Source organism: Sphaeramia orbicularis, chromosome 14 (genome assembly GCF_902148855.1).
Source record: "Sphaeramia orbicularis chromosome 14, fSphaOr1.1, whole genome shotgun sequence".
Lineage (NCBI taxonomy): Eukaryota > Metazoa > Chordata > Actinopteri > Kurtiformes > Apogonidae > Sphaeramia > Sphaeramia orbicularis.
In genome coordinates, this window is record NC_043970.1 from 8,027,777 (window position 1) to 8,043,836 (window position 16,060).

Below are 16,060 nucleotides of genomic sequence, written 5' to 3' on the forward strand. Positions count from 1 at the left end.
GCCAGTGTTTTTTTTTTTGTTCGTCCTGGGCTTTGTAGTGAAAAGGATATTAACTCTGGTCCACTTTAATTTTAGGCAGTAATGCAACTTAATTTTAGATGGCATCCACTGGGGTAGAAACAGGTGGCATAAAACACCCTGAAGTCCAAACCCAATTTTTTTTTTCTTTCTGTAGATTGTACAGCCTACATTTAGAGTGGTTAGCTTTACTTTCATACTGCAGTTTTGGCAGTGGACTAATCAGTTTATACAAAGATTGTCTCATCATCATGCTACCTATCTATATTTGATATCAATTTCTTTGAAGATTGCTGTTTTTTGTGTCAGCATCATTTCATTATTTCTTTTTTTTCCCTCCCCAATTCTCTTTTTTATTTTGTCTGCTGGTGACAGCTTTGTGTAAGCCATCCAAACCACCTTTCAAAGTGTTTTCACAGTGGAGGAAAAACTATGATCTGGTCCAAAGATCACCTCTCCTAGCTACTTCAGAGAATGTCTAAAAAGTCTGGGGTAAACACAGTAGGTATGACAGTGTGTATTATTCTGTTTGGGAAGATTTTATTGGGTGTCTGTGAATTTGCTTAAGAGCCAGCTCTAAATGTAAAGTGTCATGAGATAACTTTTGTTATGATTTGATGGTTTGTAAATAAAATTTGATTGATCTATTGATTTACAGGTGATTATGAAAACACTAATGAAAACATAACTGACTATCATACCCCATTTCTGCAACTGACTCTTTCATGTTCAACCTGATCAGAATATCATTTAAAAATCCAGTGGATATAAATGAAAAAAGTTAATGTTGGAGGTATGAGTAGAATATGTTTTTACATGGGCTCCAGAATTTAAAGCACCGCCTGTAATGATGTATGAGGTATTGTAGAGTAAATAAGCTGTATTTTTGATAGTTTCACTCAGGCAAAATCTCCATGTGCCAGCTGCTTTGATCTGTTGTGGACATTTGAGGGGAAATCACGTGCTTTGCAGGACAGAGTAAAGGTGCAAATGGTGAAAGATCATCTCTGCAGTGGATTGAGATTCAGTAGGTTTGCTCTCGGCTCTGTAGTATTTAGCCTACTTCGTTCCACGGGAAGCGCTGGCTCGCACCGATATTTCAGCTCGCTGTGGATTGTGGGAGACGAGGACATTGCCAAGGCTTGTTACCAGAGAACCGGAGACATTTTCCCTTGCTGTGCCCTGTTTTGTAAGTAAGAAAACTGCAGTGCCGAGTCGATTGTGGTCGCGTCTGCTCGGGCGAACCGTTGTCCGTTCGGAGGGCTGAGCTGTTACCGTTGTCATTTCGTGTTTTTTTTTTTTTTTTTTTTTTTTTTTGTCATGGAGGACGAGACCGGAGACGGACAGGCGGGCAAGCGGGCGGGGGAAGGCGGTAGCTACCGTTGCTTAACCGGGGTTATTGCCCCTAGAAATCTTGCTGACTTCAATGTGAAATGCCCCCATGTCGACTGTCGGCTGCATATTAGCGGTCGGTTCGCCTTGAGGAGGTGTTTATTTACCTGAGAGAGGCGGCCGTGAGGGCTGTTGACATGCGGAAATGGTTGTCATGTCAGCGGCCAGCTGCGATATGAACGGCCAGTGAGACGGTGGAGCTACCTACACCTGGCCGGAGTGGAGAAATGCGGCAGATGTTTTCGATAAAACGACGTGTTTCTGCTTTGTTTGGGTCCTAAAATGAGTGTTATGGTCAAGTGTGGCTTTGGCATAACGTGAAATCGTTGCTCTGGAGTAGATTTGGAAATGGTCCGGCCTATTGTGGGGCTAATTGATGAGTAACGCAGCTGATTAGTGACAGACACAGTAACTGACCGCACTCTCAAATAATGTCATGTCCTCAATATATCCGCGACCTGACGGTCAGTATATCAACAGTTTAACCCCAAAACTCATATTCATATATACGTAAAACAATTAATTTTTCCCACTCATGAGGAAATGTAATATATAGGCTACACTTCATCGATATATGACCATATGTCAAGAGTGATGCTCCACTATGTTGTAAATATAAGGATTTACATAATCACATATTTAATCTTATAATCTCTAGTTAAACGTGGAGGTACATACAGTATCAATTCTTATTTGTCATATGATTCAGTTTCTAATAGGTTTAATTAGTATATTTTCCCACCATGTCATATAGCCTATGGAAAGATGGGGATTCAAATGTTAATATAGGCATCATATTTGCATATGAACAGGATGTTATTTGAGCATGCTGTTAATAAAACCTGAGTGTGCACTCTTGCTCCATACTCTAGATTGAGCCCCTACCTATTTGCCATTTAAAAGATTCTATAGCCTGAGGGTGGTCTGAACAAATCAAACAAAAACACTGTTCTGCATATGGAGTAATCATTAGTCCATCATCGCTAGATCAGTGGCCTTATAAAGGTTATAAGAGATACGGTCAGTTGTTCAGCAACGCAACACTTCGCCGTGTTCCACAAGCAGAATGAATACCTCACAGGCTACAGTCTTTTAATCTTTAAGTTTATGTCAAACAGCTGCTCCATTTATGTGGAGCAGAGCACATACATTGTGTAAACACTGATTTATACATAAAGATATGATGTTTCTACTCTGAGCTTTGCTTTTAATATTCAGTTTCTTAACTTAGAGTTCAAGTTACTGAAGAGATGATTCATTAAAGGAAATACTGAATTCAAAATTGGCACACGTAGTGGCAAAGTAAGTGGATTCACCATGAATGATACAAAAGCAGAAAATGAATGACAGTGAGCAGAAGTGGGAGTAAAATGAATTTATAATAAGTATTACTGCATATTGAAGGCTAATGTGTGGGGGTGTAGATCAGTGCTATTGCAGCTTTTGATTGTTTAAGTGAATTTCCCAGAATTAATCCAATATTCAGAATCTAATCACTATTTTAAAACTACAGAGACATGTTGTTTTATCACGAGCAATGTCCCTTCATGCCCTGGGAATTTAGTCAGGCCCACAAAGTTTTCTGCTCTCAAGTCTGGGAATATCAGGGAATTTTATCCATCGCACCCTGAAGTGGTGTTATTTATTATTTAATATCTGACCAAGAGCAGCCTTAATATCCAGATTTTGTCTCACTGTGGTTATTGTGTCCCTGCAGAGCCTGACCGTAGTAGCAGTCTCAGTGCCATGTCTAGCCGAGGAGGAAAGAAGAAGTCGACCAAGACATCACGGTCTACCAAGGCCGGGGTCATTTTCCCTGTGGGCCGTATGCTGCGCTACATCAAGAGAGGCCTGCCCAAGTATCGCATTGGTGTGGGAGCCCCTGTCTATTTGGCTGCCGTCCTTGAATATCTCACTGGTGAGATGTTAAAATATTAATGTCTCAGTAGATCGGAAGATTAGACTGTTGTTGGAGAGGATTTTGTATTTCCATATGTGTTTTTTACAACAACTGTATTTTATCTCATACTTGGATCAATTTTGACCTGAGAGTTTTGCAGGACATGTCCAGTCTTGTGTGGGAAGCAGAGCAAGCACTGGGAAAATAGCCTTTATGGGTTTGATAGAATGTCATAGAGTTCAGTTTGTGTTATCCGCATTCATTTATAAAAACGATCAAAGTTATTTTTCTCTGCTAGTGTTTTTGATTTTTTATTTCTACTTCATTTCATTTCATTGCTGCCCTAAAGTAGAGATTTCAGGCATCCTCACCTTACTTTAGTATTTATTTTTTCTGACTACCTTTTACTCTATACATTGAAACAAATATGAAGTTCTTCAGTGGTAATGCATTTGTGAGGAATTATTTTTATTTTGCATTACTGCACACCCTCCCAGGACTGATTTCAACCTAAATGGAGGAGACATAAAAAGACAATCTACTGTATTGGTGAATACAGCTGCAAATATCACATGACAAATGTAACAAGATGAAAATTAGATAAAAGACACAAGATAAAACATGAATCAAAGAGAGACTGGACTGAGGAGAAAAGGCAATATAATGTTTCCAGTTCTGATATAAAAAGCTGACTTGCACATTCTTTTCAGTAAATTTTTTATGTTTTTTTTTTTTTTTCTTGATGTATCTTTTCACTTTTCCTCCAGTTTTTTTGACACACTATCTGTGCATTATCACATTGAAAGACCCCTATCATACATGAAAGAACAACATCTAAGCAGAGACTACACTGTTAAAATGGCAAGTGTTGAAAAAGACACACCTCTTTTTACGTGCTATTTTGTTATGTAGGCATTTACTTACTTTAATTCTACAAGGGCTCCCTTATACTCACATTTTCCACCAAAACAACTTCTCTCCTGGCACTAATTTGTAAATGCAGTGTTGCATCATCTTGTGCTCAAGAACTGGTTAAACAACCTGTAGAGCATTTAGCCTCATTCCACAATAGTGAAAGATGCCAAACCTATCAACAGCACTGACGCAATGATAACCAAGTGTGGAGATAGGTCTGGATATACAAGACTAGCAGTAAAATACTTCTACTTTCACCAAAATGTGTTTTACACAAGTGTCTGTACTACTATTGGAGCAAAGTGTACTTTTGCTACCTCTATATTTACTACATAGCTTTAGCTTCATAGCTTAATTTCCTAAGTCATATATTTGGCCAAATCTGTGTGACTTTACTCTCCTAATGCTGCTGATTAATTGCCTGCAGATATAAGAGTTTGGCCAAAAATATTACTTTTATGGCCAAAAAATGGCAATTATGCTATCAGGCTTACTATACATAAAACTAATGATGTAAATAGGTTTGACTGTGAGAATCAAGAATTGTTTGTATGTGTCAGTTCTGGGCCCTGAATGCTGGGACAGGCTCCACCATCCTCCCAACGCTTTTGAAGATTAAGCAGTTTGTAAAATGAATGAATGAAATAAAACTGTCTTGACTGATTCATTACAAGAAGCAACTAGTTACTTTAAGTTTACTGCATATGAGTTTTTTCTCTACCCTACCAAATGGAAAATATTTATGCATATACAGTACACTACATTTTTTCTTTCTGGCATGCTTTCTATGTGTTATTCCGAAATGTCTTTTAACAATGATGCATGTAGAAATACTGTGTAAATAAATTTGGATATGAATGGGTACAATGTGGCCACTCTTCATTTATAATAATTTGTTTTAACTACTTGTTAAAATTTGGGCCTCTGCTTTGTTTTTACTCACATAGCTGAAATCCTGGAGTTAGCTGGTAATGCAGCAAGAGACAACAAGAAAGGCCGGGTCACACCACGTCATATCCTGCTGGCCATTGCTAATGATGAGGAGTTAAACCAGGTCAGAGGTTTCAACATTTCATCAATGTTAAGAGGAGAGTATTTCAAGAACCTGAGTCAATTGCACACAAATTAGAAAACAGTAGAATTTTCATGAATCCTTTATATTTTTAAACCCAGAAATCTTAAACATTCATGAAATTTGTTTCCTTCCCATTTAAGCTAGGAAACCTAAGTCTCTGGCTTTGTCTTTTCATCTCAGTTGCTGAAAGGTGTGACCATAGCAGCAGGTGGAGTCCTGCCCAACATCCACCCGGAGCTGCTGGCAAAGAAGAGAGGAGCAAAGGGCAAACTGGAGGCACCTGTCTCACCTGCACCAGAGAAGAAACCCAAGTCGGCTAAGAAACCAGCAGCCAAAAAACTGAGCGGGAAAAAGGCTGGAGGGAAGGCTAAGGTACAGTTCCAAGTCTGGGGATTGTGATTAATGCTACAGTTGAAATGTTTAAAGTGGAGAATCTGTCCTCATTTGACATTGCTGAAGCAAAAAACCTGCAGCAAGGCACTGGAATCACTTCTGTTTCCAATTGTTGATAAGTCTTTAAGAATGCCATCTGGAAAATCAAACATAACCAAAACAAAAGTTTGAGAAAAGTATTTGTTCAGTTTGAGGGGAAAAATATGTTTGATATTTCACGTGAAAAGGGCTTTGAGGGAACACACCAGACCAAGATACCAAGAAATACTTTAACTGGGTTTCTCATTCTACCCCCTGCCCACCCTATGGGGATGACTAGTGTGACGTCACAAATCACTTCCATGTCCCATCCCTGCTGCTAACCTAAACAGCAATGCCTGCAGCCCAGGAACCAGTCACCTTTTTCAGTGACATCCTACTTTGCTGACTTCCCAAAGTTGGTTAAAAGAGTTAGTTTTTTTAATGCCAGGTGGAAGTCAGACAGTGAAAAAGGCGTCAGTGAAAGAGAGGAGCTTTGAGAATTAAGTGAGAGCGAGTAGTTAGTGAACGTAAGGGTGTTAGCAATAAAGCTAACATTTTGTTTTATTTATTTTTATTTTTATTTAACCTTTATTTACCCAGACAAGCAATTAAGAACAGTTTCTTATTTACAAATGCAGTCTAATCAAAGAGCAATGGCTCCTTGAGGGGAAGGGGGTGAGGAGGCTAAAAGTAAAAAGGAAAAACAAGGTTAAACAATTACAAAAATAAATAGTTAATAAATAAATACATTACAACAATGACAGTGAGACATGTAAAAGACAAATACTCAACAGATGCAACAGTCAACTAAAATTTGTTCCAGGTTTTGCTTAAAAACAGTGAGAGATGTGAGGAAAGTGAGTTTGAGGGTGTTTTGTAGAGTGTTCCAGTCGTTAGCTGCAGCAAATCGGAAGGTGCTGCGACCGAAAACAGTGCGGGCTTTGGGGATAGTGAGTTTGATGAGCTTACTGGACCTAAGATTGAGTGCAGAATGGGAGAGGAGGAGAGGTAAAGAGGGGTTTTTCTTAGTAAGGTCTTGTAAATGAGCTGGAACAAGTGACAGAGCTGTCTGGTGTGGAGGGAGGTCCAGTCAACTAAGTTATACAGGTCACAGTGGTGAGTGGAAAAAGGAGCGCCTGTGGCGAAACGGATGGCAGAATGGTGGAGAGGTTCAAGTCTGCTGAGGGTGGAACGAGAAGCCATCCTTTAGATGGTGTCACCATAATCAAATATGGGCAGGATGGTCATTTTAACAAGTAAGCGTTTGGCTGAACAGGTGAAGGAGGTCTTATTCCGATAGAGAAAGCTCAAGCGAGCTTTGACTTTGGACTGCAGGTGCTTAATATGGGTGGTGAAGAAGAGGGATGAGTCCAACCACAGACCAAGGTATTTGTAGCAGGTCACAAACTCCAGTTCAGAGCCATCAGCACAGAGGATTTTAGGGGCAGTGGTGGAATCGTGTTTCCGGTCAAAAATAATGCATTTGGTTTTCTTGGTGTTGAGGGAAAGATGCAGGCTATGAAAATACTGCTCGATAGAACTGAGACTGAGTTGTAGTGTGGATGCTGCGGAGTGGAGAGAGGGGCCCTCTGAGTATAAGATGGTATCGCCAGCATATAGGTGGATCTTGGAGTTACCGGCATTCTTGGCTACATCGTTAATGTAGATGGAGAACAGCGTTGGCCCAGGATGGAGCCTTGGGGCACCCCTTTAGTGATCGTGAGAGGATCAGACAAGATGTTTTCCGTCTTCCCTTGCTGAACTTGGTTGTTTAGATAGCTGGCGAACCAGTTGCAGGAGTGTGATGACAGACCAATGCTGGTGAGCCTCTGCAGGAGGATGGAGTGGTTGGCAGAATCGAAGGCCTTAGATAAATCGATGAAGGCAGCAATGCAGATTTGCTTGGTGTCCAAGGAAGTAACAATGTCATCCAAAACCTTCAGAGTAGCTGTGGTGCACCCGTGGCCTGGCCGGAACCCAGACTGAAGGTTAGACAGAATATTGTTTGAAGCCATAAAGTGGCTAAGCTGTCTATGAACCAGTTTTTCTAGGACCTTGGCCAGACACGGCAGAATGGAGATGAGTCTGTAGCAGTTGGGGTCAGAGCCTGAGCCACCTTTAAAGAGTGGAAAGACCAGTGCGAATTTCCAGTCCGTGGGAAAGACAGACAGTTCCAGAGACATATTAAACAGCCGCGAGGTGGGGACGGCAATGACCAGAGCAGCAACTTTTAAAAACCTTGGATCAAGCCCATCAGAGCCAGCTGACTTGTTAGAGTCCAGTTTGGTGAGCTCCTCTAGAACCTCCAAGGTCAGGATGGGTCTAAAGGAGAAGGCGCCAGAGCTGGAAGTCATAGGTGAATGTGATGGCGCAGCGATGGGGGACTTGGCAGAGAAGACATGGGCTGAGTTGACGAAGTGTTGGTTGAGAAGCAAAGCCATATGAGACTTATCAGTGACAACAGAGTCACCAAAGGACATTGCACTCAGGAAATGCAGGGAAGCGAGTTTATTTTCCATGGACTTGACTGTTTTCCAGAATGGCTTAGAATCAGATCCACAAGATGCAAATTTGTCCAGGAAATGAGTGACTTTGGCTTTTCTAACAGCCTGAGTGCATTTATTTCTGCACTGTCTAAAAGTGAGCCAGTCGGCAGGAGACTGAGAGGAACGGGCTTTCCGCCAAAAGGTGTTCGTCTGGCGGATTAATATGGCCAAATCATGGGAAAACCAGGGGCTGAAGCGATCCTTGATCCGTGAATTTTTGAGTGGAGCATGTTTATTGATGATCTGGATGAAGGTCATCTTAAGTTAGGACCAGGCAGCATCCACAGTGGAGTAAGTATTAATTCTGTCCCAGTTCTCTGCAGCAATGTCATGGAGAAAGGCTTCTTGGTTAAACTTCTTCGTAGAGCATTTCATTACAGTCGCAGGTGGACGTTTAACTGAGGAGCCAGAGCGTATGCAAGCAATAGTGCAATGATCACTCAGATCTTGACTAAAGACACCAGATTTATAATTAGAAGGGGTGTTCGTGAGGATAATATCTATCGGTGATGCAGATGAAGGAGATTTCAAATTGTGCCTGGTGGGCTCTGAAATAATTTGGGAGAGATTTAGTGCGTCAGATTGTTGAATGACCATATCTGGGGGGTTAGTCATGTCCCAATTTAGGTCACCAAGGAGAATAAACTCAGAGGAGATGTACGCAGCAAGAAGTTCACTGAGTACAGTTAGAGAGGATAGTGGGGCAGAGGGTGGTCTATAACAGACAGCAATAGAAAGAGAGGAATTATTTGACAGTTTGATCTTTAACACGAGCAGTTCAAGAAGCTTGGGAACAGACTTTGAAAGTGAAACAGAGCATTGTGGATGATCTTTTACAAAGAGAATCACACCTCCTCCCTTGGTGGCTCTATCTTGGCAAAAGACATTATAGCCTGGTATTAAAATGTCAGCATCTGCAATGCTTTTCTTAAGCCATGATTCAGAGACTGCTAAAACATCAGGATCTGCAGTGTGTACCCGGGATTTTAACAAATCGAGTTTAGGTAAAAGACTACGGATATTGATATGTAAAAAGCCCAGAGATTTACGCTGACAAAAATCGTCCAACACCAGACTAGGAGCAGTAGGACTAATATTAACTAGAGCAGGCCCAGGATTTGGATGAACATTGCCAGAGATGGCCAACATGAGAGTGATTAACACGCGATGAAAAGCAGTGCTAAAATGTTGACAACTTTTATCTTTCATCGGGGACTTGGTTGAAATGAAAGAGTTGGAGACATATAGCTGTTGCAATAACAAGTTTGAAGACAGTGGAACAAGAAATGTAACACACTGAGTAGGGGGGGCAACAAACATAGTAGTCCAAAGGGATGAGACAATCCTGGGTGGGAAATTTAAGACCAGTGTACCACTGCCATAGGATGACAAAAGAGGTAAAAATGTCTCTTGAACAGGAGGTTGCAAGGGAGTAGTAAGAGTTCCAGGATCCAGGGCCGTTAGAAGGGAGAGTAAGATGATGAAAAGAGATATCTTTAATCACCAAAAAAAAAAAATTACAGAAAGAGGCAGCAATGGGTCAGCCACCTGGCCGGTATATTCTGCTAGCGGACAGTCAACTGTTTTAATATAAAGTATAAATAAAGTATTTATTCTCCAACTCCTTAGCGAGTCTGGTTTAAGTACTACAGACACACAGACGCTCTTTAATCGGACAGTCCCTGAACGCACCTCAATCCATGAAGTCACAAAGTTTGTTGCTGATCCATCCGGACTTGTCTGTACCCGGTCCGCGGACCACAACCTGCCCTCGGATTAACCACGGTCTGTCCCTCCACCGGTTCGGTCTGTAGTCCGTGGCAGGAGGTGCACTGTCGTCGTAGCAGATCCGCAAGGAGCCCAACCCAGGCCGAACTATGGGACTAGGACAAGTTCACCGAATACTGGAGGTCAGAGTTTGTGTTCGACGTGGAGGTTCCGCTCATGGAGCTGTGAATGGTGGAGGACATCAAAGCGGTGCTGCTCCTGGTTTTCACGGCGACAGGGCGGTATTGTAAAACTTTAGGTGCTGTTAAGATTCTGTTTCTAATAAATTACAGCCTTTATTCCATGTCTTGGTAAGATATCTGTTAAAAGTGAACGCCATCAGAGGGTGAAATCTATTATTTCTCTGTAGCGGCGTATCATGTTGTCTTTTCCGAGCATCTGGCGTCTTCTCATCATCCCTTGCCTGTACTTGTCTGTCACATTACTGCACCCCGGTAACGTTAGCATTTAATTAGCTATGTTAGAATAAGTACCATATGGTTAGTTGACAACATAACTGACAACACATACACACACACTAGGATTGTAATGATGCACTCGTTTTGGCACAACCATTTTGGTACATTTTCGGCCTTTGATACAAATCAGAGGTGTACTGAACAAATACATGTTGCCTGTGTGAAGAACACAAACACTTGCCTTAAGTTTTCACACAAACCTTGTGCCGCTGTTGAATTCTCAGCGCCGCTGCAAAAAAAACAACCACTTTATTCTGAAAGTGGGGTGCAATAAGGGGGTGGTTAAACATGGCAACAGAGACACTCACCGTAGGCGCACAGTGTGCCTGACTTTGTGGTAGCCTTAAGTTTCACTTTCAGTTTTTAGTAGTTACAGAGCACACCCCCCTTCACTGGTCTCCTTCACTGTACCAAAAATGTATCGAGTGGAAGACCCCTCTACTGAAAACCTACTGAACCAAAATTTTTCTGTACCGTTACACCCCTAATGCACAAATAATTTTGCTTTAAAGTTACATATAGACACTAACGTTATATAAGCTAATGTTTGGCACCAGTAGTAGCTAGCTAACGTTAGCTACTGACACTAGCTGGGAGCAGGTATTTTCAGACCCTGGATGTTTGGAGCATGAGACAGTTCACACCCAGCCTGGACATTTCAAACCCTGTTTTGGACCAGACTTTAGCACACTGATATACATATAAATACAAGAAATATGTTGATGTGTACCACAGAGAGATCGTTTGTCATTGTCACTATACTGTATTGGTCATCATTTGAGATCCAACAAACCGTATCTTCAGCCATCTTCTCTTCTCCTTTTCATCGAGAGGAAAGCAGTAATAAGAGATTGTATGATCATTGTACAGATTGTACTTCATTTCTATTGTTACAACACAGCACTGCACCATTTTACAAAGTTTAAATATTCCGCGATTGGACACAGAAGTAACGTCTTAAACTATGATGACATAGTAATTAGCCATTCCCATAGGGCGGTGTATATAGCAGGAATTCCATCCATCTTCCTGTTTGAGATTTTTGTCCAACCAATTTCTTGAATGCTATTCATCAGACTCTTTTCAAATTTGACACACATTTTCTTTACCACCAGAGAGGTGCAGTGAGAAGTTTAATGGCTGAATTTAAATTTTTAGATTTTTTAGCAGACATAGTGCAATCAGATTGAAAGTTAAGTCTCGGGCAGAGTCATTTTTGTCTTCATTTGACTGAACTACCCAAAAAAGACAGTAATTTAGCTTAATTTAGTCTACAATTATCTTGAATTTAAAATTATTCCCTGGGTAGGCGGGATGTCAGTGAGCAGGAGGGACAAAGTGTTGTGCGGCAGGGTGGGGGTATTGGAAAGTTACACTTACTTTTTCACTTGTATGACTTGTATTTATCTCATAGATATCCTGGTTCAAGTTCAACTGTGCAAATATTTTGTAGTTGTATTGAGAAAATAAACTTAACATCAGACAAAGCACAAGATTTGACATTTCCAACAGGCAGCAAGGTGAGATCTGGACATTCAGATCCAAAAGAAAAACTCAATAACTCAAAAGAGAAAGAAATTTTCATTGAGTGGCAGATTAAACAGGATGAGCTGTTGTTTACAGACCTTTCGAGGTTGTAAGAGAAGAAATCCTGTTTTAAAGTGAGTTGAGGTATCACACAGTTGATTTGTCCTCTGTGTGTTTGCAGAAACAGGGTGAGGTGAGTAAGGCAGCGTCGGCAGACAGCACCACAGAGGGAACTCCAGCTGACAGCTTCACCGTGCTCTCCACCAAGAGCCTCTTCCTAGGTCAAAAGGTCAGTTCACTGTCTGCTCACAGATGTCTCACCTCACACAGGTCTGTCAGAACCCTGTCACTGAAAGAGAAAGTTAACAGATATCAGAAATGAGTAATGCCTATTGTAACGAGCATATACACAAACTCCAGGAGCACTTTCACATCTGACATTCTGAACTAAAGTTTAAGTGTGAGCTGCTGTATGGTCTGTCTCACAGTATGTACACTTTAAGAATAAGCTTACCATCGGCTGGCTGCTTCAGTCAGCAATTTTCTTTTCTTCTTTTGTCTATGTGTTGCTGTTTTGACACAAAAAATGCTTTTGACAAACATTATGCTATTAGGCAGATCTACTTGGTGATTAGTGACTGGGTTTACCCATGTTAATACCAGGGCATCTCCCCATGTGTAAATGCTTCACTGAAGCAGGTTCCCCCACAAAATCTTTGCAACGGCAACAACACTACATCCAAGTGATTGTGATGGTCAACAAATGTGAACATGAACAGTGGTTAATGGTGAGAGACAGTTTTTTGATCCTGTTGGATTTGTGCCAACATTTACACGTTTGTGAAATTCAAAGACAATGTTGCACCAGAAAGTGGCAGTTTATGACAAATATGGTGAAGTATTATCCAATTTTCTCAAATGGCTCAGGGGACTGCATCTGTCATCACACATCAAACACATTACCAACACAAAATTGACATAGTTCATCTTCTTTCATGTTCTCCTGGAGCGAGGTGAAAAAGTCTTAAATGAGGTGAAAGTAGCTTCACGTCTGGTCAGGTTGAAACTAGACATCTTCAGTGAGTCCACAACTTTCACAGTCTGATACTTCAACAGTTTTGCAACAAATTGCAACTTTGATGTACTTTAACTTGAGCTGTAATGCCCCTCTCCACTACAAAAAATTATGTTATCTTAAGTCTACACTTCTTTTTGGTTAAATAAAAGCAAACATTTATCCAGTAGTAATCTGATTTTTCTCAGAAAGGAATGGGTCATATTTTATGTTCAATTTATCCAAGTTTCTTAAGCACTTTTTTTTTGAAAGGGCACTGTAGTAAACCCAGGCTCTACATGGCTTTCATTATTTACCACTGCAGTGCATAAAGCTTGAATTATAGTAGCATCAGTAGCTGTGAATGCTGGGATAGCTGTCCATGTCTCAGATCTTCTGGCCTCCCTCGATTTGGTCGTGCTAAAGAGAACTGCTGCTGTTAAAGATCTTTTGTGGAGCTGAAACATGGAAGTAAATTTGCCTGAAAATGTCATTTAAACACAGTCAACTTCTGAAAAGGCTGAAGTGTCAGGATGATGATCAGAGGCTCATGAGAACAGATTTCAGCTTGGGCAAAAAGATTAAAAAAAGACCGAGTGACAACACTGGGTGCAGGAGAGTAAATGATTCAAGAGTGATGCAAGAAGTGTCACAGATTTTCCTTTTTTTTTTCTTTCTTTCTTTTGGGGGGTAGTTTTTATATGGCATGCTTCATACAGCCATGTCACAGTAGAAAGACTAATTTCAAAACTGGTTGAAATAGAAATATATGTACAGTGGACAAAAACAGGAGAAATTTACTTCTGAAGCTTAAAGTTTCAGCTCTGCTGGAAGTTTTTCTTCACCTGCTGTTGATGAAATTGCATGCTTTGGTCTAACATGTGTATTCTGATGCTATTAAATCATTTAATAGTGACTACAATTGACTAATAAAATTGAGCCAATACATGAGCTCACACATTTTACTGATAGCGACTTAGGAGTTGGTTCTGCCTTTATTGACTTTTGGTTGGTGGAACAGTGATTTATTTGAATGAACACATTTTTTTGAGAACAGTGTAAACATCACATGATAAATATTTACCAAGACAGAGAAAATAACTGGCCTATTAATAATGACAAGCTTCACTGATGTAATTTGGCTGCAAGTGATGAATAGTCAATATCAAACACATCCTACCTTGTTGCTTGGCTCCTTTTTACCATAGAATTAATGCTTTTAACTAAAGCACAAGTAGGGATTTAGCAATTACCGGTATATTGATAAACTGCAGTAAAATTCCCGACAGTTAGTATTACCGTTTCAAATTCAAATTTTCATTACTACCGTGTTTAATTACCGTGCTTTGAAAAACTCACAGGAATACTGCTCATTTCCAGGAGAAGCAGCAGTACTCCAGGCATGCATGCGCACTTTGCAATGTTTGGCCTCTGAAAACATGGCAGAAGGCACCCGCACGCAGAGTCCTGCACGGGTCCACTTTACCGAACCTGCACCTGCCCTTACCCGCAAAGCTGAGTGCCGCAACCTGACCTACTACCCAGATTTTTTTTCATATCCAATCTGCACCTGCCCATACCCACTTACATTAGACCCGCAACCCACCTTAACCCATGATTAAACACATGGGCTACACAGTTACTCACTTTTAAGAGCTTTATTTTTGGCTAAACCACACACCATCAATAAATCTCTAAATCTGCTGCTCAATGACGTGTGTGGCTGGATGTAAACAGAGATGAAGCTCACTTCACAATAAAACAAACCGGCTGTGGATCAACCACCGTGAAATTAGATGATCGTCATCATTAAATGTCCTGCAAATAATTTTCATCCTTGAATCTATTATTTTTTCATTCCTTGCCCACTACCCACCCGCATTTCATTTGGTTTTACTCATGCCCGTACACGGGAAAATTATTTTTTTTTGTTGTTGTTGTTGTTGTTTTCTTAACCTGTCCATGTTTTTGCGGGTTACCCGTCTGGTACCCCCGGGTACCCAACCTGGTGCAGGACTCTGCCCGCATGGACAGCAGTCCAGAGATTTTCCCCCTGCTAAAAGGACAAAGTTGGAAATCTGGATGTATTTTGGATTTTTAAAGGATGCTGAGGGAGAACTAATTGAAGATGGTCAACCTGTCTGCAGAAAATGCAGAAAAAAAGTCTTTGCAAAGGGGTGGCAACACTTCACACAAATGATAGTGTTACTTTTATATGCTCATTTGATATCTAGATAAGGTACATGAAACAGTGAAAGTGTTCTTTCTGTACCAGTTCTTAAATCTGTGAGACTAGTCTTGAGTACTGAATGTAAAGTGCGGGTTGCGGCACCTGTGGGCTCCGGGGGGTGGGGTGGGGTGGGGGGCGACGACGACGACACACAACAGTTTCTGCCCTCAGAACATCTTTCAGTAAGCAAAGGTCCCATCTCTGATAATTTTGGTCACAATAATTGTGATATGAAATTTTCATATCGTTAAATTTCTAAGCACAAGTGATCAACATTTTTTTGTAGGTGATATTATGCTGTATTTTGTAGCAGTGTTAGGTTTATGTATTTTTTCATTCATGAAAGAGCTCCTTAGGAAAGGTGACCACAGATGAAAGCAGCTGTTGAAACCAGCGGCTGATGATTAATCAGACCTGACACAGTTAACGTCTAGCTGATTTAAGATAATGAAGCCAGAATCATAAAAAGCTTGTTGGTCTCTGCTTTTTAGACTTAATTATTGGAACTGCACTTTTTTCTGGCTCAAGTGTTTGCCTCACACAGTCACATTCAAATTCACTGTTCTGTTCTGTTCTTATGGAATCAGAATGCGTTAATGCTTGGAGGTGAAATAATATTTTTTTGTTTGTGAACAGATAATTATGAATCTTACACTCTGACATGCTTACCTGGATGGAGCAGCTGCTTCCTTGTATCAAAAGGATACCTTGACATTTTGCCTTTTTTAGACAAGTCTCTTTTC

The 16,060-nt window shown here is 40.7% G+C and overlaps 1 protein-coding gene across 4 annotated transcripts in view; it reads left to right on the top strand.

Annotated features, from left to right (window-relative positions):
- Positions 1-922: 922 nt before the first annotated feature.
- The window catches only part of macroh2a1 (macroH2A.1 histone), a 49,075-nt gene continuing 33,937 nt past the window's right edge, over positions 923-16,060 (top strand). For 2 of the 4 annotated variants that reach the window (XM_030154470.1, XM_030154471.1), the window contains exons 1-5: positions 935-1,207; positions 3,128-3,328; positions 5,173-5,279; positions 5,481-5,672; positions 12,215-12,322. In XM_030154470.1, the coding sequence (XP_030010330.1) occupies positions 3,157-3,328; positions 5,173-5,279; positions 5,481-5,672; positions 12,215-12,322 (579 nt within the window). In that variant the 5' untranslated portion in view covers positions 935-1,207; positions 3,128-3,156. Of the gene's footprint in view, positions 1,208-3,127; positions 3,329-5,172; positions 5,280-5,480; positions 5,673-12,214; positions 12,323-16,060 lie in introns of all 4 variants that reach the window. The other 2 variants (XM_030154472.1, XM_030154473.1) reach the window with 2 other exon arrangements.